Source organism: Emydura macquarii, unplaced genomic scaffold (assembly GCF_026122565.2).
Source record: "Emydura macquarii macquarii isolate MOO-44397 ecotype Brisbane River unplaced genomic scaffold, CSIRO-AGI_Emac_v2 contig_2531, whole genome shotgun sequence".
In the NCBI taxonomy this organism is placed as follows: Eukaryota; Metazoa; Chordata; order Testudines; family Chelidae; genus Emydura; species Emydura macquarii.
In genome coordinates, this window is record NW_027132668.1 from 1,708,839 (window position 1) to 1,734,637 (window position 25,799).

At 42.3% G+C, this 25,799-nt stretch overlaps 1 protein-coding gene across 4 annotated transcripts in view; it reads left to right on the forward strand.

Annotated features, from left to right (window-relative positions):
- The window catches only part of MAP4K4 (mitogen-activated protein kinase kinase kinase kinase 4), a 232,675-nt gene that overhangs the window by 104,809 nt on the left and 102,067 nt on the right, over window positions 1–25,799 (forward strand). For all 4 annotated transcript variants that reach the window (XM_067563574.1, XM_067563575.1, XM_067563576.1 and 1 more), the window contains exon 3: window positions 1,040–1,096. In XM_067563574.1, coding sequence (XP_067419675.1) covers window positions 1,040–1,096 — 57 coding nt within the window. The remainder of the gene's footprint in view (window positions 1–1,039; window positions 1,097–25,799) is intronic.

The window sequence follows — 25,799 nt, forward strand, 5'->3', positions numbered from 1 at the left end:
TGGGATACTGTGTCCTAACTGTATTTATCTGGAGGGGTGTGGGGATAAGAAGAAAGTTTGAGGTCTAATTTGTAACACCTTCCTGGAGAGATGACTAGACTTTGTTGGCTGGTTCAGAGAAATATGTTAGGTTGGGTTTGAAGGAAGCAATGGCAGATTGGGTCATGGGGGTGGAATTCTGGGTGTAGGAGCCTACACGGAAGAAGTGGAGAACCAGGGGAGAGGGAGGGACAGAGAAGTGTTTTGTTTTTTTCTATGGGATGACTTAACACACACAACACAGGAACATCAGGGTTACTGCCAGGAAAACAAGGTGAGGTCAACGTCATGCAGAGTATAGTGCTGTCCTTGCCAAATTACCTTGTGGAAAACACTACAGGTGCGCCTCTCCACTAAGGATTTTAGAGAGAGATAATTATTGTGTTTATTTTCTCCCTGTAAGTGCTCTCTCTTTCTCTCTCTCTCTCTTCCCCCCCCTGCCCCCCTCAGCTTTTTAAGCAGTGAAAACAAGGTCCAAGAAAATGTCCTCTTTCAGTGGTGGTCTGACTCACATGCTTTTTACACAGTCTTTCTCAGAGTTCATTGCAAAATACAGATGGACCTGTTACTCTCTGCCTTACCTAAATGTGCTCCTAAGATATCTTTTTGGAATGCACAGTAGTTTGCCTTATAAACATGGCTAAAATGTCAGTTGCTTAGCTATGGGAGATTGATGTAGCTTGTGTGAATTATGCTAAAGAAAATGGAAGGGAATGGTAAATGCAAATGTATTGCTTTTGTGCTTAATTATAACTTGGCAGTCTTGCTAATTATCCTTTTAATGAGAAGTGATTTATCTCAACAGATTCTGTAAGTATTTTAAACTAAACTCTTCAGTTAGCTATCTAAAGTATTTATCTCCTGTCTACAACGTGAAATAATAGGCAAGCAGGGATGGGGAAAACCCACTGTCTGGAAATCTTGTCTTAACAATCCTGCTCTGTGTGTGTTTAAATGATTAAATGGAATGCCGGTGCTGACTCTTCCTTCTGCTTTTCAGGGTCGGCATGTCAAAACAGGTCAACTGGCAGCTATCAAAGTCATGGACGTTACTGAGGTAAGCAAAGAAAACGTTCTTGTTTTAGAAATAGAGAAAAACTGAACAGTGGGAGTTGAAGTGATTTAATTTTTTTTTTTTTTTTTTTTTTTAAGAGCAGAGTTCTCACATGAGTGTAATCACTTTGTTTGCAGAAATCTTCCAGATAGTCTGGCTTTCTGTGTTCATGAGGGCCAAAGGCATATTTACTTGAGTTGCTGCAAATGGTACCAAAGTATTTGAGAATCAGGATCATCTCTTTTTCAGAAAGTTCTCAAAAGATGATGACGATACTGATTTTTAAATGTAACTTCAGCCTTCTGCTTTATAGAAAAAGAAGGTTATGGGGGACACATTGAGCAGGAACTGGAGGATAAGAGTTTTGCTAGTGCATTTGAATAAATTTATATCCTTTTTAGGCTGGAAAGGAAGCGGGTCCAATAAAGTTCCCAGTGGCCTGAAAGCAGAAACATCTGCTAGAATGATGAGCAGATTGCTGGCAGAATTCAGCAGTGTAAAGTAGTAGTTGTAACTGACTCAGGGGGATTCACTGTGGAGTTTTAGATGGGAAAGGGGAAATTAACCCAGCCAAAGAAATAAAAACGTCTATTTTTGAATCTGTAACTTTATATTAATTTTAATTTACTCTGTTCTAAACGAGATCAGTTTTAATTAAAAATATTTAAAACAGATCAGAATAAATTCCTGTAGATTTAATTTGTGTTGTATTGAATTCTATATAATTATCACATACACTTCAGATTTAGAATCTGACAAAATCTTTGTATGTTTCAGTAGCAGTATACTGGCTGAGCAGCCTCTTAAGAGAGTGTCATCAAACCAAGCATCCTACTGTTCTAAACCCATTCATTTCATATGATTATTTTTTTTAAATGCATCAAAGGTCATAATGTGTTGAGCACAAAGCAGGGTCTTTAATCATCAGAGCGATTATGTTATGTGTAAACGTGCACCTTTGATGCATTCATTGTTAAGAGGAAACTATGTTTTATGTTTTGATGCGTGTGTGTGTACATGCGCACGCTCGCAACTGAAAGAGTTACCTTGGACACAGGATCCCAGGAGAGTGGATTAGAGCCTTATGGGTAAGCCATTTGAAAAATGTATACACCAGGAGGCACGGATAGGTCAACTGAGAGGACTTCAGTCTTGTCTCTGGATCTCTGTGTGATTGTATCAAAGTGAGACTGCAGATTTTAACTTAAACTGTTATGTCTGCCAAGAGTTACACATGCTTGCTTCATAAAACAGGCTAATAAAAATAAATTTTCAGCTGTAAGATTATCCAAGGCTGCCTGAATGGAGAGACACTGTTGTATTCACTATAGTTAGTATGTAGGCAAAGCAGAGAAGACTAGGATGTGTTGACTTAAAGCGAGTGCTCTTTAATTGCAGATGGATCGTATCAGTGCAGCAAACACTCACAAGACAGATTATTACAAAAAAAGGGTTCTTCCATAACCTGAATTTGATTATGCTACATGTCATAGATCTCTTTTTATGGCATGCATTACTAACAAACTACTTTGATTGAAAGGTTACATTAAACAAGGAAAACAGAAAAGTATCAGTTATGTATAATGGACTATTTAGAAAGATTGGACATGCACAAGTCCATGGGGCCAGATGCAGTGCATCCAAGGGTGCTAAGGGAGTTGGCTGTTGTGATTTCAGAGCCATTGGCTATTATCTTTGAAAACTCGTGGCAATTGTGGGAGGTCCCTGATGATTGGAAAAAGGCAAATATAGTTCCCATCTTCAAGAAAGGGAAGAAAAAGGATCCAGGAAACTACAGACCACTCAGCCTCACCTCAATCCCTGGAATAATCATGGAGCAGGTCCTCAAAGAATCCATTTTAAGGCACTTGGGAGAGAGGAAGGTGATCAAGAACAGTCAACATGGATTCACCAAGGGCAAGTCATGGCTGACCAACCTGATTGCCTTCTATGAAGAGGTGACTGGCTCTGTGAATGTGGGGAAAGTGGTGGACGTGATATGCCTTGGCTTTAGCAAAGCTTTTGATACGGTCTCGCACAGTATTCTTATCAGCAAGTTAAAGAAGTATGGGTTGGATGAATGGACTATAAAATGGATAGAGAACTGGTTAGATCATCGGGCTCAACGAGTAGTGATCAATGGCTCCATGTGTAGCTGGCAGCCAGTCACAAGCGGAGTGCCCCAGGTATCGGTGCGGGGGCCGGTTTTGTTCAACATCTTCATTAATGATCTGGAGGATGGGGTAGATTGCATCCACAGCAAGTTTGCAGATGACACTAAGCTAGGGGGAGTGGTAGATACCCTGGAAGGTAGGGAGAGGATACAGAGTGACCTAGACAAATTGGAGGACTGGGCCAAAAGAAATCTGATGAGGTGCGACAGGGACAAGTGCAGAGTCCTGTACTTAGGACAGAAGAATCCCATGCACACCTACAGACTGGGGACTAACGGGCTAGGCAGCAGTTCTGCAGGAAAGGACCTGGGGGTTACAGTGGATAAGAAGCTGGATATGAGTCAGCAGTGTGTCCTGGTTGCCAAGAAGGCTAATAGCATATTGGACTGCATTAGTAGGAGCATTGCCAGCAGATAGCGGGAAGTGATTATTCCCCTCTATTGGTCATTGGTGAGGCCGCATTTAGAGTATTGTGTCCAGTTTTGGGCCCCCCACTACAAAAAGGATGTGGACAAGTTGGAGAGAGTCCAGCGGAGGGCAGCAAAAATTAGTAGGGTGCTGGAGCACAAGACTTATGAGGAGCAGCTGAGGGAATTAGGCTTGTAGAGTCTGCAAAAGAGAAGAATGTGGGGGAATTAGATAGCAGACTTTAACTGCCTGAAAGGGGGTTCCAGGGAGGATGGAGCTAGGCTGTTCTCAATGGTAGTAGATGATAGAACAAGGAGCAATAATCTCAAGTTGCATTGGGGGAGGCCTAGGTTGGATACTAGGAAAAAGTTTTTTACTAGGAGGGTGGTGAAGCACTGGAATGGGTTACCTAGAGAGGTGGTGGAATCTCCATCTTTAGAGGTTTTTAAGCTGCGTCTTGACAAAGCCCTGGCTGGGATGATTTAGCTGAGGTTAGTCCTGTTTTGAGTAGGGGGTTGGACTAGATGACCTCCTGAGGTCCTTTTCCAACTCTAATCTTCTATGATTCTAATGTGAATGAGTTAACGTTGGGGGACATGCCTTAGCTATGGAATTTTCTTTTTTTGAGTGCTTGATTTTGCAATTTTAATACTGCAGAAACACTGTTTTCACTTAACAATCCTAGTTTTTTGGGGAGGAAGAGAGGGTAGTGAATTGAAATTTTGAAATACTAGCTTTGTGCAGCTTTTAAGTATCACAGATGTCACCAGTGGAATTTTAAGTCTTTGTTCCAAAGTAATAGGTTTGTGGAGGTTACAGAGATACTGTAAATTCTTCAGTGTTGGGCTAACCAGCTTCCATCTCTACTCCTTGCTCTGAAGACATTTGGTATTTCAAATCTACCATTTCGTACTGCTTTCATAGTTGGACTTGTAAATTCCAGAGGTTGCTGGGTTAAGGAACTATGCGTGCATGTGTGAAAATAAGGTTTGAATTGAAGTTCTACAAAATTAACTGTAATGACTGGGATCAGTATGATTGCTGTACTACAGCTTGTAGCATTGAATATATTGCTCTGCTTCAAAATCAGAGCTTTTCCAGTCTGACTGGTGCCATGAATGAATATAAGTAATAATTTTGTCTATACTAACTATATAGAGAATAGGAGACCACACAAATTGCTTCCTTTTTAATCACCTTTCTCTAATTAATGTTTTTCTGAAGATTTAAGAAATGTGACAGGGTCAGACCGGATGGCTACCGGAGAGTACTAAAAGGCCAGTATATCAGCCCCAGGTCCCTTTTCCTCTGGTAGCTGAGCAGGGGTTACTCCAGGGCAATTAACGCACCTGGAGCCATTCAAGGCCCTGCCTAGGACTTGTTAAAAGCCTCCCCTCCAGAGAAAGGATGTGGTTGGAGTTGTGAGAGTGAGGCGAGCTATCAGAGAGTGTGTGAGCAGGCAAGACGCTGTCAAGAACCAGGAGGGTTTAGGAGAAGGAGCAGAATGCTGGCAAAGAGAACCCTGCAGATACAAAGACTGGGGGAGGGAAAAACCCTACCTGAAGAGGGCGAAGGACCTTTCCCAGGCCTGGAGTCCTAAGGGAAGAGATCCTACCAGAAGGAAAAGATTGAACTGGACATTTGGTTTAGGCACTATCACAGCCAGTGGTACCGTCCGGGGTCAAGAGCCTTCCTTGGCAAGGAGACCAGGAAAGGCCCCTGTCTGAGCAGGGTACGGATATTAAGTCAAGGGGCCTGGGGAAGTAACCCAGGGAAGCTAGCAGCTCTCCTGAAGCCACAGCATGAGGCTGCTACTTGTAGGGTCCCTAGGTTGGGACCCAGAATAGAAGGTGGGACCGGGCCCCCTCCCACTCCGTACCTGCTATTCACTGGAGGGTCAAGAGCCCCAGCCAAGAGGCAAGGGCCTGTGAGAACCAGAGACAGGACTGGGAGCAGCAGGGAGGGGCCATCTTGAGAGGCTGTATTACCTTCCCCCACCACTAGATGGTGGAAGAACACTTAGGGGTGAAGCAGTTCTCTGCCCTACCACTAGAAGGAAACGCAGGACTCACCGCCGTAGAGGTAAAAACGTTCACTATACCTGAAAGCAACAGATACCCAAACTTGAACTTGTAAATAATGAAGGCCCAATCCTGCAAACATTCTCTGCTGCTATGTGTTATTACCATTTGGAGTCGCTAAGCATTTATAGGATTGGGCTGCTAAGGTTTTGATCAACCAAGTGTCAGGAACGTCTGATTTAAGGCAAACTTAACTTTTTGATCAGTGCAAAGAAGAGTCATATAACTCCTGCTAGAGAAAATGAAAATCTTACACAGCGCTGTGAGGTTCTGTGCTTCTGTTGCTGTGCCTTGTTTAGATTTAATTTTGTAAAAGAAAAACATTGTGGGTTGAAAATCCCATGTCAGATTAAATTTTGAATTATTTTTTGTGACTAGTTAGTCGTAGTATTGAAACATTAGCACTGTTTTATATAGAAATATCCTGTTTCTTTTAAAACAAACAGCCACCAAATTGAAAAAAAAATCAGATTAACAACTCTCACTTTTAACTTTTTTACTGGTGGAGCAGCAGTAGATACAGGATGAAATCTTAGTGATGCAAAGGACATTTCAATAGGAAATAAAAAAAAACAAGCTTAAGCAGCGTTCATAAAGGTAAGATACTTTGCAGCTGAAGGGAATTAACTGCCTTAAAAGGTAAAGGATGTATGAACTATTAGCATATACATCTTTTTCCATTGCAGATTGTATGTTCCTTACTGGACACATGTTTTAGAAATTACGGTACTTGGACAGAATGTACCTCGTGTGGGTCACCCCCCTAATTGCTCTTACAAATACTGGCATCGGATTGTCATGTGTTATGATCTGTAGGATCTTACTGTATTTGTATATCATCTATGATATCAAATTAAGTATGACTGATATTAATATAAAATATAATTTAATTATGATTGAAGTTTGACAGGAATAAATGCACAGGAAGGAGTTCATAGTTAGAGTTTACCATTTGAAGACCAACATTACTACGCTCGCAGAGCTATGGTGGTGGATGTTTTCCAACAAGCAGACAAATGGAGAAGAATTTCCCCAGACAAGGGGTAAATTTATACCTGCTATTAAGAGGGCAAATTATAAAGCAATGGAATAGCTCCGGGATGATCGAGCACATCCAAAACTGTCCTCCTCTGGATGGATCTTGGAGGATGGACTGATCATACCAATTTTGTGTGAAATGCTGTGTGCTTCCGAATCAATCCTTCAGCTAATCATAGAAGTGTAGGACTGGAAGGGACCTCAATAAGTCATCTGGTCCAGTCTTCTGCACTCAAGACATGATTACGTAATAACTAGACCATTCCTGACAGGTGTTTATTTAACCTGCTCTTTAAAACTTCCAATGACAGAGATTCTACAACCTCCCTGTGCAATTTGTTCCAGTGCTTAACCGCCCCGACAGTTAGGAATATTTTCCTAATGTCCAACCTTAATCTCCCTTGCTGCAATTTAAGATCATTGCTTCTTGTCCTATCCTCGGAGGTTAATGAGAACAGTTTTTCACCCTCCTCCTTGTAACAACCTTTTATGTACTTGAAAGCTGTTATGATGTCCCCGCTCAGTCTTCTCTTCCCCAGACTAAACAAACCCATTTTTTTCAATCTTTCTTCATAGGTCATGTTTTCTAGACCCTAAGTCATTTTTACTGCTCTTCTCTGGATGTTCTCCAATTTGTCCACATCTTTCATGAAATGTAGCTCCCAGAAATGGGGACAATACTCCAGCTGAGGTCTTATCAACATGGAATAGAGTGGAAGAATTATTTCATATGTCTTGCTTACAAAACTCCTGCTAATACATCCCGAAATGGTGTTTGCTTTTTTGGCAACAGTGTGACTCCTATTTAGCTTGTGATCCACTATGACCCCTAGTACTTTCTACAGTACTCTTTCCTAGGAAGTCATTTTCCATTTTGTATGTGTGCATCTGATTGTTCTTTCCTAAGTGGAGTACTTTGCATTTGTCCTTATTGAATTTCATCCTTTATCACTTCAGACCATTTCTCCAGTTTGTCCTGATCATTTTGAATTTTAATCCTGTCCTCCAAATACTTGCAATCCCTCCCTGCTTGGTATCATCCACAAACTTTGGAAGTGTACTCTCTATGCCATTATCTAAATCATTTATGAAGATGTTGAACAGAACTGGACCCAGGATTAATCCCTTCAGGATACCACTTGATATGCCCTTCCAGCTTGACTGTGAACCACTGATAACTACTCTCTGGGAGCGGTTTTTCAACCAGTTATGCACCCACCTTATAGTAGCTCTATCTAGGCTGTATTACTGTTTGTTTATGAGTAGGTCATGCAAAAATGTATCAAAAGTCTTACTGATATCACGATATACCACATCTACCGCTTCCCCTCTCTCCACAAGGCTTGCTAACCTTTGAAAGAAAGCCATTAGGTTGGTTTGACATGATTTATTCTTGACAAATCCATATTGTCTGTTACTTATCACCTTATTCTAGGTGTTTACAAATTGATTGCTTGGTTATTTGCTCCATTATCTTTACGGGTACTGAAGTTAAACTGGCTGTTCTGTAATTCCCTGGGTTGTCCTTATTCCCCTTTTTATAGATTGGCACTGTATTTGCCCTGTTCCAGTCCTCTGGCATCTCTCCTGTCTTCCAGGAGTTTTCAAAGATAATTGCTAGTGCTCATGTGCAAAGACCAGATGCTCACAACCTGCGAAGTTTTGGACAGCATCCTGCCTTGTATGGAGATGTGTGAGTGCGGCATGGACAATGATTAGTGTGACATGTCTAGCAATGGTGCCCTAGATGGAGATGACACTTATAATGCTTTTGAATAAATGTTTACAGTCTTACATCTCACACCTATTTCCCTGGGGTTACCAAAGATCAATGTCTTTTTTTAGGTAAGCAGTGCATCCCTGTGTTAAAATATAATTTAAAAAACATTGATTTTTTAGAAAAGCATTTTCTCAAATATATATCTATATAATTGTTATAGGTTTGTCATGTTTGGTGTCATTGTGTTCGTGGGAGAAAGGGGGATGATATGATACCCAACTTGACCCATTTCTGATGACATTATATTATCAAATTTTTCCACTAATCAGAGGACCTGAAACTGGGAGCCAGGGGAGTAGTGCACTTGCCATGCCAAGAGGGTGACACCATTGAAATTATGATTCTGTAGATTTTTACTGCTCAAATGACGCCTCCCCTACCTTTCTATCACTAATTTGCCCATGGAATGAGATTTGACCACATTATGCTCCCAGATTCTCTGCTCTTTACAAGTAAATTGCCTTCAGCCTTGATTCAGCTAACACAGTTGCCGACAACCATACTGAAATGTTCCTACTTCCTAACGTAGATCAGATCTGAGTTTGCCCATCTGTAATGCTTACATTTTCAGGTGTTTGTTGCAGTCGTATCTGATTGCTTACCTCAGAAGGGCGAGAGTCTTGCTGGTTGTTTTTAAAGGATGGTACAATTCTTGGATGGGCAGCTTCAGCTTGAAGAATTATTATCTGGATGAGGTTAGGGAGTAGTCTCTCCAACCCATTCTCTCCTGAAGTCCACAAATCCCTCTCTCCTTGTCTAATCTGTTCCAAAGTTACGAGTTTGAGTCCAAGTAAATCTCTGGAAATTGCAAGGAAGTTTGGAAAACAGGGCAGTATGGTTCATCCATCCATAAGGTATCATTTTGGAGAAGGGGTACAAATAGTAACATAGCTCTGCTGCCAATTGGGCAGTTCCGAAAAAAGTATTTGTACAATCATTCGTTACCATTAGCAAATTCAGATCTAACACCTCTTCTACACCAGTCCTGAGCAATATACCTTCCCCCCCCCCACTTCACCATGTCAACTGATCTCTTTGCAGTTGTGACAGAGGCTCAGCCAATTAACAGCAATACTTGCACAGTCTGCCATGTTGACTGACGTCTATATGGGGCTATTTTCTGCTGGAGCCCTGTACCACTTTACTGGATCCCCCTGGTTAGCTCTGCTCTACAAATTGTCAGTGATACTTATGTTCAAACAAGGGCATCCGGTGTCACAAAAAGACTTGTCTGCATATTGGACTCCGCAGTGAAGCTCGGAACCCTGAAGTTTCTTTCTTTTTCTTTCATTTCTTTTGCGGCAGATGGATGTTACTCTGTCGTATCCTAGTTGATACACAGTAGAATTTGGTTAATTCAAGACAGATTTTTCCCTGAACAGTGAAAAGAAACCAACTAGTGGAAACAATGATTTTATTCCATGACAAAGAGTATCCGTTTAACCACTGAATCTAGCCAGTTATTTGGATCTTGCACATCTTCCAAATAACTTCCCCATCGCAATGCTGGAACCATTTGCTAACTAGGACAAGTTTTCAGTATTTGTTCAGAGTTCTGGGATGGATAGCAAAGCTGTCACTCTAAAGAAGTCTGAATTGGGGAGTAAGAAGAATAGTCAGCAGCTGGAAGGGTGTTCATAGCAATGGTGGGGTATAAGTGAAAATGGAGAGTGGATGCCATTAATGAATCAAGCTGTTGGGTGTTGCGGAGATTAGGGTGACTGAAGCAGAACCATTTGGGAAGCTACAGGCAATGCAGAACACAACTGTGGATGAGGGAATTGTCCAGTAAGAAGGTACTGGGCTGTCAGGGTTCCAGCAGAGAGCAGCTTCACAAAGATGTCAGCTGACGTGGGAGAAGGGCAGAGAAAAATAGTCTAAACCTCTGACCTGCAAAGAAGGACTTGTTACCTTATACCTGCTGGTTCCTCTTCTGTGCAAAAGCTTTAATCTTCATAAAAGACTGATTACATGTACTGTCTCTTGTGAGACTACTAAAAATTCATTGATTTATATTTTTTAAACATTCCTTATCTGAGAACCTGACTATTTCAAGGATGGAAGAAATAAAGGTTATCGTATTTTCATAAAGATTCTTGATACTAGCATTACTTCATGTCCAGCTTCTGTGTGTGTGTGTGAGAGAGTAGTAAAAGATTTTTGTCTGTCAAATATCAGCATGGCTCATTTGGTAACGCTCCCATTTCCAGGCTCAAGTCCTGCCTTGGGAATTGGCTTTTTACCCAGTGCTGACAATGTATTGCAGTATTAGAAAGGAGAGAAGAGAGCTGTGGAGTCTATATCCCTGCCACACCCCCTTAATTGTGTCTGATCTAATCGCTAAGGCTTTGGTTCCATTTGCATAGACCAGCTATTGCTGTCTGAGCGCAGGATAAGTGATACATGTCCCGAACATGCAAGCACATTAATGCTTAAGTTTCAGCTTGTGAGTAGTTCTGTTAATTTTATTTGGGGATTATTTATGTGAGTAAAGTTAAGTATGTGTGTAAGTTGCTGCAGGACCTGGTTACTTGTACTGTACTTGTACTGGTTACCAGGACCTGGTTACTTAGTACTTGGTTACACCTGCACTGGGAAAATTCAGACTCCTAATACTTTGCTGGTGGATGCTGCAGTTTGGAAAGGAGTTAAGTGCTTTCTCAGTCAGGAACTCAGCTTAAGGGCTGTGCCTACACAAACATTATTTTGTGAAATCTCCTACTGTTGTTCTCACGGTGGTGCATCTCTACCAGGAGTAGCAGTAATGTGAGGATTAGTATGGAGGACGTGGGCACTCTTACTATTGTGTTGTCAAACTCAGAGTTCCGTCTACTGAAAAATGTCAAACTTTTGAAATTTTGTTGACTAAAACGGGGAAGTTGTTTGAGTGCTTGCTCATGTCGATTCCAAGTAGATGTGTGTGCGCCACATGCACGGTCGCTGGAAGGTTTGTCCCCTAGTGGTATCCGTCGGGTCAGCTCTGGTACCCCCTGGAGTCACACCCTCATGGCACCGTATATAGGGCCCTGTTGACAACCCCCCCATCCTCTTCAGGTCCTTCTTACTGCCCGTGATGGTTGCTGGAATATCAGTTCTCTCTTGCTTTGGCAAGTGCTTCCCTAGTGGACTTTCTTTCTCCAACCTGTACATAGTTCTAAGAGTTAGTATTAGAGTAGAGTTAGTGTATGTAGTTTAGTGCTAGAATAGTTATGACCCCAAGTATTCTCCCCCTTCTTTGCCTTGGTCCTCTGGATTCAAACTGTGTGGGCCCTGCAACAAATCTATGCCCAGAAGTGAGCCCCACATGACTTGTTTGAAGCGTTTGGGAGAATCCCATCATTGGGATCACTGCAAAATTTGCAGAGGATTCCGCCCTAGAATGAAGAAAGAGAGAGAGCAAAGATTAAAGTTCCTTCTGATGGAGGCAGCTCTCTGCCCTTACTCAGAGCTGAGCCCAACCAAATGCTGGGCTCAGCATGTTGGCTTTAGTGAGCAGTGCACCGGCATCAATGAGAGAAGCTGCGGTACTGAGAAAGGACTCTATGCAAGAGACTCTTGGCACTGCCAGGGCGCCTCGGCACTGGGGGGCTCCTCGCAAGGGGAATTGAGACACTACTTCCAAGCCCTGGTGCCGTGGAAAAAAATGAAGATGACAGACGGGGGCACTCGCTCACACCATACAACTAGGGCATAAGGGTTTGAGCAGAGTGCAACTTGTGCCGGGCCACTCAAGTGCCTCACCGTCTTCTTCAGCGCCGTTGACTCTGGTGGCACGGAGAGGCCTGTCGAGTCGGGTGCCTCAGGATTCGCCTCCCAGAGAGGGCCAGGGACAGACCTAAGAACTTCCTTCTATGCTGGAAACATTTGAGGTGGTGAGGGAACTCTTAGAGCTTACAGCACCGCCGTCTCCCCCTGGACAGGAGAGGGCACTGGATCCTATACCAGAAATGCAGAGAGAGATGCTGTCCAGGGGCAAACCTGCTGTGATGCCATACCTGTCGCTTTCTCCCCACCATCATCTAGCACCACAGCACCCTGGTTGCCACGAAGCAAGTCTTCGCCCTTCGAGTCCAAAGCAGAATTGTATCCTTTGAGAAGGAGCAGGCACTGATCACAGAGGCGGTACCAGGTGTCCAATATGGGACGAAACTTTCCCATGCCCGGGCTGGGGCAGTGGCAAGTGCCAGCCCAATGGCCTTTTTGGACCTCATAGGATCCCTGAGCCTGATGAAAAGCCCATTGTCTCTGTGTGCGCAGGGGTTCCTTTTTCCTAACCTTACTTCTCGCTAGTCACAGACGTGTCATCAGTGGGGTGGGAGGGCTCATCTAGAAGGGCTCAGAACTCAAGGTCTGCGGTCTCAAGCGGAACTCTCGCTGCATATCAATGTCTGAGAGATGAGAGCGGTGCGCCTGGCCTGCCAGACCTTCCAAGCCCACTTTGAAGGCAAATGTGTATCAGTCACGATGGACAATACAACGACGATGTTGTACATAGACAGGGTGGAGCACCTCCTCTCTTCCGTGCCAAGAAGCCCTCAGACTGTGGGACTTTTGCATAGCCCACTTGATACACCTTGAGGCATCTTTTCTTCCGGGGTCTCAGAACAAGTTGATGGACCGCCTCAGCAGATCTTTCTCCACCCACGAGTGGTCTAGTCACCGGATTTTCCATTTTCCAATGTTGGGGGGTTCTTCAAATAGACTTATTTTCAGCGAAACACAACAGGAAGTGCCTGCTCCTTCCTGTATCACAGCCAGGTTTCAATCATGGATGCAGTTCTCATCCCATGGGTGGGTCATCTGTCCTATGTGTTTCTGTCTGTCTCACTCATCCACAAGGTGTACTGCTGAACGTCAGGAAGGAAGGATCTTCCTTGATTCTGGTAGCCCCGGTCTGGCCGCGTCAACGTTGGTGCACCACGTTCCTCAATCTGTCAATGGAAACTCTGATCAGCCTGCCTGTGGTTCCAGATCTGATCACCCAGAACACGGCCGCCTTCAACATTCCAACCTCAAGTCTCTCCACCTCCTTGCATGGTAGCTCCATGGTTGAATCCCTTGGAGCTAGCATGCTCAGAGTCAGTCAGAGAAGTGGCAGAGAAGAGTAGCAGAAAACCTTCCACCAGGGCCACTTACTTGGCTCAGTGGAAGATATTTTCAGTCTGGTCGATGCAGAAGGGCATTCCGTCTACACAGTCATTGATTCCTTTCATCTTGGACTGTTGCATTTAAAGCAGCAAGAACTGTCCGTGTTGTCAAAGTCCAACTGGCTGCAATTTCGGCTTTTCATCCTTGGGTCGCGGGCCAATTGTTCTTCGCTAACCCTGTGGTCAGAGGCTTTCTCAAAGGTCTGGACAGATTATTTATTCAAACATAGCAGCCGATTCCCCAATGGGACCTCAATTTAGTCCTGTCCAGACTCATTTTGTCCTGTCCAGACTCCATTTGAACCCCTAGCAACATGCTTGCTACTCTATCTGTCCTGAAAGGTAGTCTTTTTGGTAGCTATAATGTTGTCTAGGTGGGTTTCTGAATTCAAGGCCCTCACATCCAAGCCTCTGTACATGATTTTCTATAAGGACAGTGTTCAGCTACGCCTTCACCCAGCCTTCCTTCTGAAGATGATCTCTGAATTCCACTCAAATCAGGATATTTTCCTCCCAGTTTTTTACCCAATGCCACATGCCAACAGCCAGAAGCAGAGGCTCCATTCTCTGGTCGTTAGGTGGCCTTTGCTTTTTATATCGAAAGGATGAAGCCGTTTAGGAAAACAACTCAGCTGTTGGTACCAGTAGCAGATAGGATGAAGGGCCTCCCAGTATCATCCCAAAGAATCTCATCATGGATTGCAGCCTGTATCTGGACTTGTTATGATTTGGCAGAGGTACCTGCCCCAGCGCTGACAGCTCACTCCACAAGGGCTCAGGTGTCCTCAGCAGCATTCCTGGCTCAGGTCCCGATCCAGGACATTTTTAGAGCCGTGACATGGCATCTATTCACACCTTTTGCTGCACATTATGGTGTTACACAGAGAGTGAGAGATGATGCTGCATTTGGCAAGTGGGCGGTTCTGCAATACACAGTTCAGTGAACTCTGACCACACCACCTATTTACCTGCTTGGGAAACATCTACTTGGAATTGACATGAGCAAGCACTTGAAGAAGAAAAAACAGTTACTGACCTTCCGTAACTGTTGTTCTTTGAGATGTGTTGCTCATGTCCATTCCATAACCCATCCTCCTTTCCCCTCTCTTGGAAGCAGCGAATCCATGGGGCACTAGAGCCAACCCGACAGATACCACTAGGGGAAAAACCTTCCGGCAACTGTGCACGCAGCACTCCCACACCTACTTGGAATGGACAACGATCAACACATCTTGAAGAACAACAGTTACGGAAGGTTAGTAACCATTTTTTCTGGTGTGAATTTTTGTGAAAAAATTTCCCCTCCCCACCTCTCCTCTTTTTAAAAACTGTATACTCTACACTGCAGCTTCTCCATAGGTGGTGAATTAGATAGCTCATTTTCCTATAGCAGTCAAAACCACACTAGCCATAAAATGCTACATGTGTTTTCTTATCAGAATAAAATCCTGTTATAAACATGTTAGAGAACCATGTTTTAATTTTGGTAGGTACCTAGGCAAAAACTCGGTTTTATAACATGTTTGTTCTGTCCACGCAGGCAAGAATAAGTAGTAAACTAATTATTGTAGCCCAAACTGTTTAAATGAGGTTATTTTTGTGTAGATGGGGCCTTAGTCTTAGGGTGTAGAATGAGGGTTCAGGACTGGGGGGTATTCATTTGCTTATGTTAATGTGAAATCTAGTCAGTCTTAAACTTTTTGTGCATGTGTTAAATGTAGTTCCAGAAATACACCTGCCCCATAATCCCTCCAGCTAAAGTTTTATGATTCTTACAATCACATCCCTATATTGTTGAAAAATTCCCCTTTTGCTGTGTGAAAGACCTACACAGTGAAAATTGACTTGCTATATAGGGGAACTTATGAAACTTGCAGTATCCAGAGTACTGCCAAATGCACAAAGTAAGCAAACTTGGGGGGGGGGGGGGAGAGTGGATAAATAAATAATATTTAGCCCCTTTCAGTTACGCAGGGATAGTTAATAGGCGGACTGCGGGCCAAATCCAGACCACCAGACACTTTTGAACAGACTCCAAAATCTTTTTATTTTCTTATTATCATTTTTTTTTTCCAATTATTTTCTTGGAAGTCTGGGCCTTGATTATACCTTGACCAAGAAACTTGGACCTTGACAAAAAATAGACTGTCCCTGAATTACGGTAATCTTAAATTTTCCTTGTTACAGAATTAGTTAAACAGAAAAATCAGTCTTGAATATTTTTAAAGTTGATGTCTCTTTAAACTGGACACTTTCACCATACATTATCTTTCCCATATATCACATAGCATTTCATTGTGGATTGAATCTCTATTCTCTCGTCCTCTCCTTTCAGTTGTGTTTCCTCCCTCTTCCCGTATCCCCAGTAGCATTCTTATGAGCAAAGACGTTTTCCAGCATTGTAGTAAAACAACAAGAGGAAGTAGATAATTTTAAAAGAAACAAGCCTAGTGTCTTTCTTTCATGTAGAGAAGCTGTAGCTATGGGAACCCAAGCAGAGTGCTACAAAGAAGCAACTTTTAGACATTTTAAAAACCTCCTGCTGATACTTTCCTTAGGTTATGGGCTATAAAAATAGTATTGTACGTTTCAGATTATCTGGTGTGACCAGTTTTTTTAAAGGTGTGTGTGCATCTATATGTATATTAATGTAAAATTGTATTGTAATAGTTAATGAGAGAGTTATCTAGTTTGAATCCCTGATGTTTCTTTACAAAATAGAACATGAGAGTTTGCATATGAAAGCTGTTGGCTAAAATGCAGTCTTAAACCAAACCCTTTAGATTTTATGGCAAGAAGTGCTGATACGCAAGGATAAGGTGGTTTTTCCATGGTCCAAACTAACTTCCAACCAAGGTTAACACTCCCTTTTGTACCTCACAGGAAAATATTCTCCTTTGGTTTTGCCTAATTCCTCAGCATCCAAAAGAAGCAACACATGGTGCATGCTAGGTGTGAGAAGAGCTGTGAAGATGCTGTGCAGATTTAGCTTAGTGCAAATGATCTGTTCAGGAAAACACTCTATTTCTTTTCATCTGAATAGCCTGGCCTGAAAGTGTCCAAATTCTCCATAGCTAGTTGGCTCAAGTGCATCACCGACACACATTCAGCTGTAGCCAAACTGAATCCAGAAGGGATCAGACCTGACATCTTCCATATAGTCTCCTGGGCAGATAGATCATCAGCCACCGGAGAAGAAATCTGCAAAGATATCATTCATCACCACCTTCTCTTACCTTGCAAAGATCACCAAGACCATCTTTATAAAAGCACTACTGGCTTAACTCAGACCTCAGCACTGACATTTTTCAGCAGGAAGTTGCTATGTGTATAGCTACTGCAGCCTAGTAACACATTACTATTCGAAGTTGACACTTCATCACAGATAAGAATTCATTGTTTCAATACATGTCTAATACAAGGGGGAAGAAAGTGTGTGGCCATACCAGGAGCCCCATGGATGGTCTAAACCAGTGATCTTCCCTATTTTTCAAGTGGAGGCCACTTTGGCAAAAACCTTCAATGTTAGAACCACACCAACTACTAAATTAACACATTGCTTGCTACTCCTTAATGATGCAACGTTACAGAGCGACTCATGTAACTCAGTTTTGTTTGTTCGTTTCATTAATATCCACAGTTAGGTTCTTATCTGCTTTTTCTTCTGTTTCACTTTCCGATTTTCTCTTCAACGGAATAGAGACCCTGTTTACACTTACCTCCGAGATTCGGTGGCAGTCGACTGGAGTTACGCAAGCTATGCAAAAAACTTGCGTAATTCCTGTCGACTTCTCCGCTTCTCTTCAGCACGCCGTCTTTACTGCACTGCGCCAATGGAAACTGTGTTCCTGTCAACGCAGTGCTACGCCACTTGTGAAGGTGGTTTTATTACGTCAATTTCTGGATTGACTGAGCAGGTCCTTCACTGACCGCTCAGTCGATCCAGAGAAATCGATCTGACGGCGGCGACTTTGTTGCCATCAGTGTAGCCATAGCCTAAGAATCTATCCATTCTTTCCAGTAACTCACTGGGGCCAAAAAATAACATGCGACACAAATGGTTGAATGCTCCGAGTTCTACGTTGGTTGCTACAGTAATATTATGGTTATTATACCATGGATATACTGAGATGTACTTATTGGCGCACATCGTACCATGTGGTTAATGTAACTTGTAAAGAAGGCGGACTTTGATAAGCTCGGTACATATTCTAATGTTAAAAATAAAATAAATTGGAATGTAAACAATTGGTTAGGGAGCCGCACTTCAGGTCGTTGGGAGTCGCCACTGGCTCCCGAGCCTTGCAGTGAAGAACACTGGTCTAAACGATTTCTGGTATTTGTAGGATAAGTGGGGCACCACAAATGTCTGTCTGTCTGTTTAAATACTTGGGATATGCAGTGTTCTTGTAGCCATGTTGGTCCCAGGATATCAGGGAGACAAGGTGGGTGAGGTAAATTCTTTTATTGGATCAACTTCTGTTGGTGAAAGAGACAAGTTTTTGAGTTCTCTCTCTCACCAACAGAAGTTGGTCCAATAAAAAATATTGCTTCACCCACCTTGTCTCTCTAAATAATTGGGAGGCACTTTGCTGTTAAAATGATGGGTACCATCTCTCCTTGCCTTCCCGACTCCATCCTCCAAGGACCTGAGTTTGGAACATCTTTCCCCATGCCTTGAAGAAGTTCTGGCTTTGACTCCTTTCAGAGCTAGTCATGGTAGCTTCTTGAGCCAGTTGGAGAGATTGGTAGAGGGGTATTCCTAATAGGTGCTAAGCAGGGAGTCTCTGCCATACTCAAACACATTGTAGATTTGGGAACAAAGAATCAGATGAAAAACTTGAGCTAGGATTCCCCCACCCACCCTCTCCCTCTGCACCTTCTAGTTCTAGGCCATTTGCCTGGCTCAGAAATTACTTTACTTTTCACATTGACCCACTGCCATAGAATTTATTGTGATACCAAAATGAAGATCAAGACTATGCTGCACAAGAACATAGGAGGCAAAGAGTCAACTGAGTACATGGCTTCAAAATTAGAGGAAAAGGTTGCCAAGGAAAATACAGTGGGGAAAGAATGCAGTGGGAACTGACTTTATGAATTGGGCACCTGAAGGAGACTGGATTATAAAGTTCACATTTACGTATTGTGACCTGTATTTACAGACTGTGAGCCTTGCTAATTAGGGGAATATGTTTCTGGTGTTTAATAATGCTTTCACTACTGACAGGTAAACCTCAAACAGGTTGGTTCAGATAATCACTGGAAGTAGCTATACTTACACAAAGTATCTCTTGGCTCAGAATATGTTCCTGATGAAAACATACTGGTCCAAACTCTGCCCTCATTTACACCTCTATAATTCCGTTGAACCCAGTTAATTCACTGGGTATTGCATTGTTTTTGTGCAGATTTTCATCAGGTTGATGATTGGCTTAACTTGACTTAATAATGCTCTTTAAACAGAGGGTCTGAAACTTTATTTTGCTGAGGGTCCCCCTTCGCACCTCTTTAGAGGCTCATGAGTCATATATGTCAACCCCTCCTGCCATGGGGGCTGCAGGAAAGGAGATTCCTGTACTTACTATGGTAGGGGGGAGAGTGCCTGGTAGCAAAAGGGGGTGCTGGGGGGTACTTACCATGTGGCCATCAAGGAAAACATACATTATAATCATTTAATTAGGCTTTGTATAGGAGGCTCAACTTTTAGTCCTAAGAACTCTGGACGTCCTCCATTTTTCTCTGTAGTCATTTATATGCTTCAGAGTTCACACACTAACTTGTTTTGTGTTTGATCATTTGGACAGAAATGTTCAGCTACTCTGGGACTATACTTGGAGCTGATTAAGAAAGCTCTGTCCATTATCCCAAAGCGGACCAAAACTTCTGTCTCTCTTATTAGCTTTTGCTGCCTTTATAATACCCTCTCTCACCTTTTTCTTTTTTTTATCTTAGCCAAAGGCTGGTTCTGGCGGATTGGCCTTTGTTAGCATAAAGGCAAATGCACATAAACTGAACCAAGAACCTCCCAGAAAACAACCTTGTGTGCATATTAGAGTTTTCCTCTTCCGTTGCTTTTTGAGGCAAACTGTGGGAGTGGGACTCCAGCAGTGATTGGCATTGTCCGGATGTTTCAAAGCTAGCAGAAGCTGACCTTCAGCACACATGGACTTGCACTTAGCTTCCTCTTAACAGCTAAAAGAGATCTGATTCCTGTGTGTGGGACTTCTACAAAACTTCTGGGGACGTCTGCGCTTGCCATGCTGCTTGACAACATTCCCAAGCCAGCCTTTAGATTCTTTCCCCGATTGTGTGGCTGGCATGCTTGCTTCAGTCTGTTCCTTTGTAACGTGGCTCATTTTTAAATACATGAAATATGTTCTTCTTTAATGAATTCCACTCTCCAGATCTGCATGGAGTGCTGAATTTAGCGTCTGTTCAGATCCACCGGGCTTAGTTGTCCTTTCAGTTACACTGCTGTAAATGGAGTTTCTTTCCATCTTAATCAATGGAGTTATTCTAGTGCAATCCAGTACATGTGAAAGGTGACTAGGACCCACTCTGTGTTTGTTTCTCTCCAAACAATTAAAGGTTTTCCAGTCTGTGACTTTGTCCTGGTAGGAGCTAGGACAGCAAAAGTAGTATTAGTTGTTAGGTTGAGTAGGCTTCGCATGCAGTTACAGTGCTTTTCCAGCTTATGAATCATCTTCCCATGAGACCCTGGGGTGATAGTATTACTTCTGTCAACGGCTTCAGAAAGGAACTGTTTATGCAGTAGGGAATGGCTGCCCATTTTGCACATGTAACGTTTGAATAGTTCTTAAATGAAGCCATACTCAAATGATAGATTTAACTGCTGTTATTCTGCAGATGCTTGCTGATTGGCTTGGCTAAATGGGCTGGAGCTGTGATTGGCACAAAAGATGCTGTAGCCACTGGGGGGTAGGAAACTGAAATGATCTTCTTTCCAAGCGAGATCAGATTATTTCTGTCTAGGAGGATTTCAGTAAAACACATTACATGTGCATTTATTTTATAGTCAAGCTGCTGAGTATAATTTTTAACTGAGAAAATGGGAAGGAGATCTATTTTGTGACTTCAATTGAAAAACAATAATGCTGCAGTTGAAAGCCTGAAACAATCTGCTTGGGAAGTGACTGTGCAAATATGTGCATATGTTTTCAGTCAGATGGGGAACCAGGAGGCAGCTGAGCTATAAATGGTCACGTTCTCACACTTGCAGACTAGGACAGTATCTGTGTCTGTGCGTGTGATGTGTAACAGCAGACTGCTGGGACTCATTTTAGCTTCACCTTACCTTTCTTAGAGAAGAAGGTAAAGACCAAAAAAAGTGTTTGAATCGACTCAACTTTCCCCCCCCCTCTTTTGCTGTCAGAAATAGCACCCAAATATACAAGAATCATGCCGTGGATCAAGTTTTTTTGTGTGTTGGCCTTTTTTTGGCAGTGCTCTTCACAGCATTCTGTCCTAATTTTTGTGTTTAGAGTGGAATGAGTCAATGAGGAGTTCCCCTACTGGTGGGCTGGGTGAACCTAATTTCAGTGCTATTGCATGGGAGTATTCTCCCCCCCCACTTCTTGTTAAGTCACTTGCTGCTAACTGGCTATAAAACTGAGTTCACCATCTAAAAGAGCAGTATTATGGTTTATTTGTATTCCAGTAGCACCTAGAGGCCTCAGCGCATTAGCTGCTGTACAAACATATTGTGAGAGACTGTGTCCCTGTCTGCTTATAATCTAGAGAGAGAAGGTGGACAAACGCTGGGAGGAAGTAAGTTCTTGTCCCATTTTACAGAACTGAGTTGGAGAGATGAAGTGACTTGCCTGGACTCTTATAGGAAGCTGGTAGCAGAGATGGGAATTGAACCCAGATCTCGGAAGCCCCAGGCCAGCACTTTCACCACAAAACCTGTGTTTCTCAGGCTCCATCTTCTCTATTCATCAGGATGTGCATTGAGGACCAATTTGCCATGGCAGCTCTGCTTTTTACTTTTGTTGTTTTTAGCTGGGCCACAGCAGCTCTGCTTTTCAACTGGAACACACTGTTTTATAAATGCAAGCCTGTTCACAGCCCCATGATGAAAACATACTTGTATTTTGGTAGAGGGCCTGTTTATATTTTCTCCAGACTTATTTGCTTAGCTGTTAATCGCAGCCTTCTTGTCAACTGCTCAGCTAGGGCTATAAAAAGCTGCTGAGGTGTAATGTTTGTAGAAATGTTTGCTGCCTTTATTTCTATTCACAGGAGGGGAAGGGTTATTGTTCTCAAAGAGATACAGTAATTAGCTGGCTGTCATCAGCTCTCTTGATTCTAACAGGGCTGTGACGTCATGTCCGATAGATGGACACTAGCTAGCATTTTGTGACTCTCTCTTCATCGTTAATTCACTCTCCTAGCACAGCTCAGCTGTGAGGTTTCCATGCATGCTTGGCAGCACATATGGTCCAAGAATATAGTTCTCTTTTGCTGGCCGCTGTATAAAACTGATTTTGTACATAATGGAGTAATGCCAAAAACCTTTACTTGTACACTGAAGAACACAGCCTGAATACATCTCTAGCAACCCAACATGGATGTACCAAAGGAAGCAACAACTAAATCATATACTGCTCACTTAGCAGGCAGTCACACGCATACATCGTGATGTACCTTCCTTACCAGCCGTTCTCAATCTGGTACAAGATAAAAACTCCTTCAGCAACGTTCTTGTCATCCACTGTGTTGATGGGTTTGGCACAAACATAAGGTTAAACTTGACATAGACTGCCATCCTTGAATGGCCACATTTATTTCACTGACTGAGGTAGTTGTATGTCATGTCTGCATCAGCAGCACCTAGTATATACTGAAGAAAATGCCAGTAGTGAATCAAGTGACTTGATTGTCTCATGGTAAATTATAACTTGAGTGATTAGGTCTAATAATTATACTAGACTGACATAATAGTCATCTTGTCACTCAGTTGTAAATCATTCTATAGTGGTATTCCTTTTTAATAGTTAATTTTCCAAGTATAAACAGACTCTAAAGGTAAAATACAGTCTGTTGAGCCTAAAAGACACATTCCTTCCTGCGTCTGTAGCCTTCAGGGTTACATATGTGGATCCTTTTCTTAAGAGAACAAGCAGTTCGAGAAGAAATCTTTGCTCCAGCAAAGCTGCTCTGTCTCTCACCCTCTTCCCCCCATTGCTTCCGTTCTGTCTCATAGTTCATTCACACAGACTAACTCAACCCTTTATCTTTTTCTCAAAGATGCCTCTTGGCAGAAGGCTTCTTTGAGGCTGCAGAGGAAGACAAAACGGCACCAAATACTGGATCTATTCTGACATTAGTTGTGGGCTCATTTTTACCCTTTGCTATATGAGACACTCCTCCCAAGGAAAAGTGTCAGGGGCTTCTGCACAGTCATCATGTCTCTTCCTGGAGTTCTGGGTGAAAGCATATGGGAAGTCAAAAAGCATAGCAGTCAATTTTGAAACTAAACCTCTCTACAGCACACAGCCACTAACCCATTCCTCGGATGGTAACCTCTTGAAGGCAGGGATGGCATCTTCCCCTGTGTTTATACAGTCCTTGTTGTACAGTGTGTCCCCAACCCTGATCCCGTCTTCTAGTATACATACTACTGCAGTATAATCCGAGAGGAATTGTTCTTACTGAATGGTGGTGGTTACCAAAAAAAGTCAACAATGTAAGGGAAACTTGAAAGAATATTTTTACTTGCTGTGGGGTTTTTTTTTTTGTTTTGTTTTGAAAATATTGATGAAAAGTTAAAGAAATTTCTAGGGGCTATTTTAAATTGAAAATTGAATTTTTAATCAAAAACTGAACATTTGGAGTGAGATTGGACCAGACAATCCAATCCAAAAAGAAGAGGATGTAATCACCCTCTGGCTGAGCTTACTTTTAAGTTAAGACTTTTAGTGACATTCACTTACTCACAGTATCATTTAGTCATGTTTGTAGAGACGTGTAGAGAGTTGCTGTGTGCATTTTATTAATAATTTACATATCCTGTCTGCTTCATAAAATAAATCCTATGTTGAATAAAGCTGGTCTCAAGCTAGACCTTGGCTAAGGAGCCAGTGGTGGTTGCAGCTTGGCTCAGCATGTGAAACTTTCTCTGTAGGTATAAACCAGGGAGTGTGTGAAGGTCACACACAGTCTGTATTAAACATGGCTGTTAGTGAAACCAACCTGTTACTGTAGATGTTTGGAGACTTGCTAGCAGGGTATTAGACGTTGTTTTGTCTGGCAGGTTACCTCAATAGGACTTCAAAAAAAAAAAAAAAAAAAAAGTGTTAAATTTGTTTCTTCATAGTGTGTGTTAAGTGAAGTGTTACTCTTTAAGTGGATTGCCAGGCTGGAGGCAAAATGTTTTAAGTGTGTTTGTATTTTTTAAAGTCATTTTTATAACACGGCACCCCATTTGTCACTGTTACCTTTGCTCTTAAAAGGAGAGAGAGAGCATTTGCTATGTTTTAGTGAGGAGAGTTTGCTTAATTAAAGCCTCTTCAGACTTTTTGGAGCTAGATGGCTGAAGGGATTAGCAGTGTGATACAAAGCTATTTCACTTCCAATCTGTGGTTTTGAAGCTAGCTCAGGTTGATACTAATCAATATCTGTAGTTTTCCAATGGCGATTAGGTGGCCTTTGAGAAAAGGGTTGGTATTTCAATGTATTTAGTCATGGCTAAGTGTCCACGTTATACAAACCATCATGACTGGCACCCAAAGGATATTGAAGTCTGCAAAGAGCATGGATTGATTAGATATGGACTTTTAACCCCTAGATGTGGCCAACCAAGAACACAGCTGACACGCATGTTAGTGGATTGTCATTTGGAAGTTGACATTTTCTAAAAATGGATTGTATCAGTGTCATGGCTGTCAGCACCTTACCATTCACATTTGTGCTGACACTAACATATATGGGACATGTGTTGGCACAGTCAATGAGTCAGTCATGCTGCCAGTGGGGAATGAGAAGTAAGAGATTAGTCATGGTACCCTGGAATCCAAGTGGTTGGATTTGGCATTTCACATGGCTCCATGATTTGTAGTACACAGGCCTCCATTGCTGTCTAAAGTCCACCATGTGCAATTATTTGTTAATTTTCCTTTTAAAAATTTTGCTCCCTCCTCCCACCCCAACAAATGAAGGCTACTAAAGGTTGCACGAGAAATGGCAAAGTTGGTTCGCCCACACAGCCTTAACTCTGCCCCTTTGATGGTATGCATTATGATACCATCTTTGATTGCATGATCACATACTTTTTTTTGGTTTTCATAGTTTCATTCATGGCAGATGCTGGATGGCGAATGAGGCAGGATTGTGTAGTGAGTGAAGCAGGAATGTGCAAAACTATTGCCTCATTCACGGGATGGGTTGGATGGCTACAGTGTAGATACATGGGGCCATACTTTGAATAATGAGAAAAATATCTATTTAACCTTATTCCCTGAGCACTGTATGACCTGTTTGCAGAGTGTATCTTGTACACTGAGTGAGCTGGATAACCTGTGGAAATGTTTTTTAATGTACTTGTGTAGTTATAGAACGACATAATGCATACACAAAGCCAGAGCTAAGGTTACACCGGCATTGTTACTTCCTGACATGTGTGCTTCACTTTTCCACCTGAATTTTTCTTTAATGTAGTTTTTTGTGTGACATGAAACAACAATGTACAATAACATTTTTAGTCTTCTCAGTTTTCTTCAGTGTCAAAGCCAGCCTTCCTATGGGCACAGAAATGCCACCTCACTTTTTTTGTGCAAGAAGATCTTTCTTTATGGCGATCGTACCTCTTTTTGTGCACCACATAGGAAAATCAGTTCTTTACTTCATTTGTGTGCAGTCTCATTTATGACATCCTGCAGCGAGAATCATGTAGATCTGAGACCTGAAATATGATTCTATAGCAAGAACAAATATTTTTAATACAAGTAATGGTGATGCAAAACAGTGGAAATGTAAGAAGAGTACTGAACCTTCCATATTTTGTGGGAGCTCAAGAATATGTGCCTTAAGGCTAGTTTATTACTTCATGTGTAA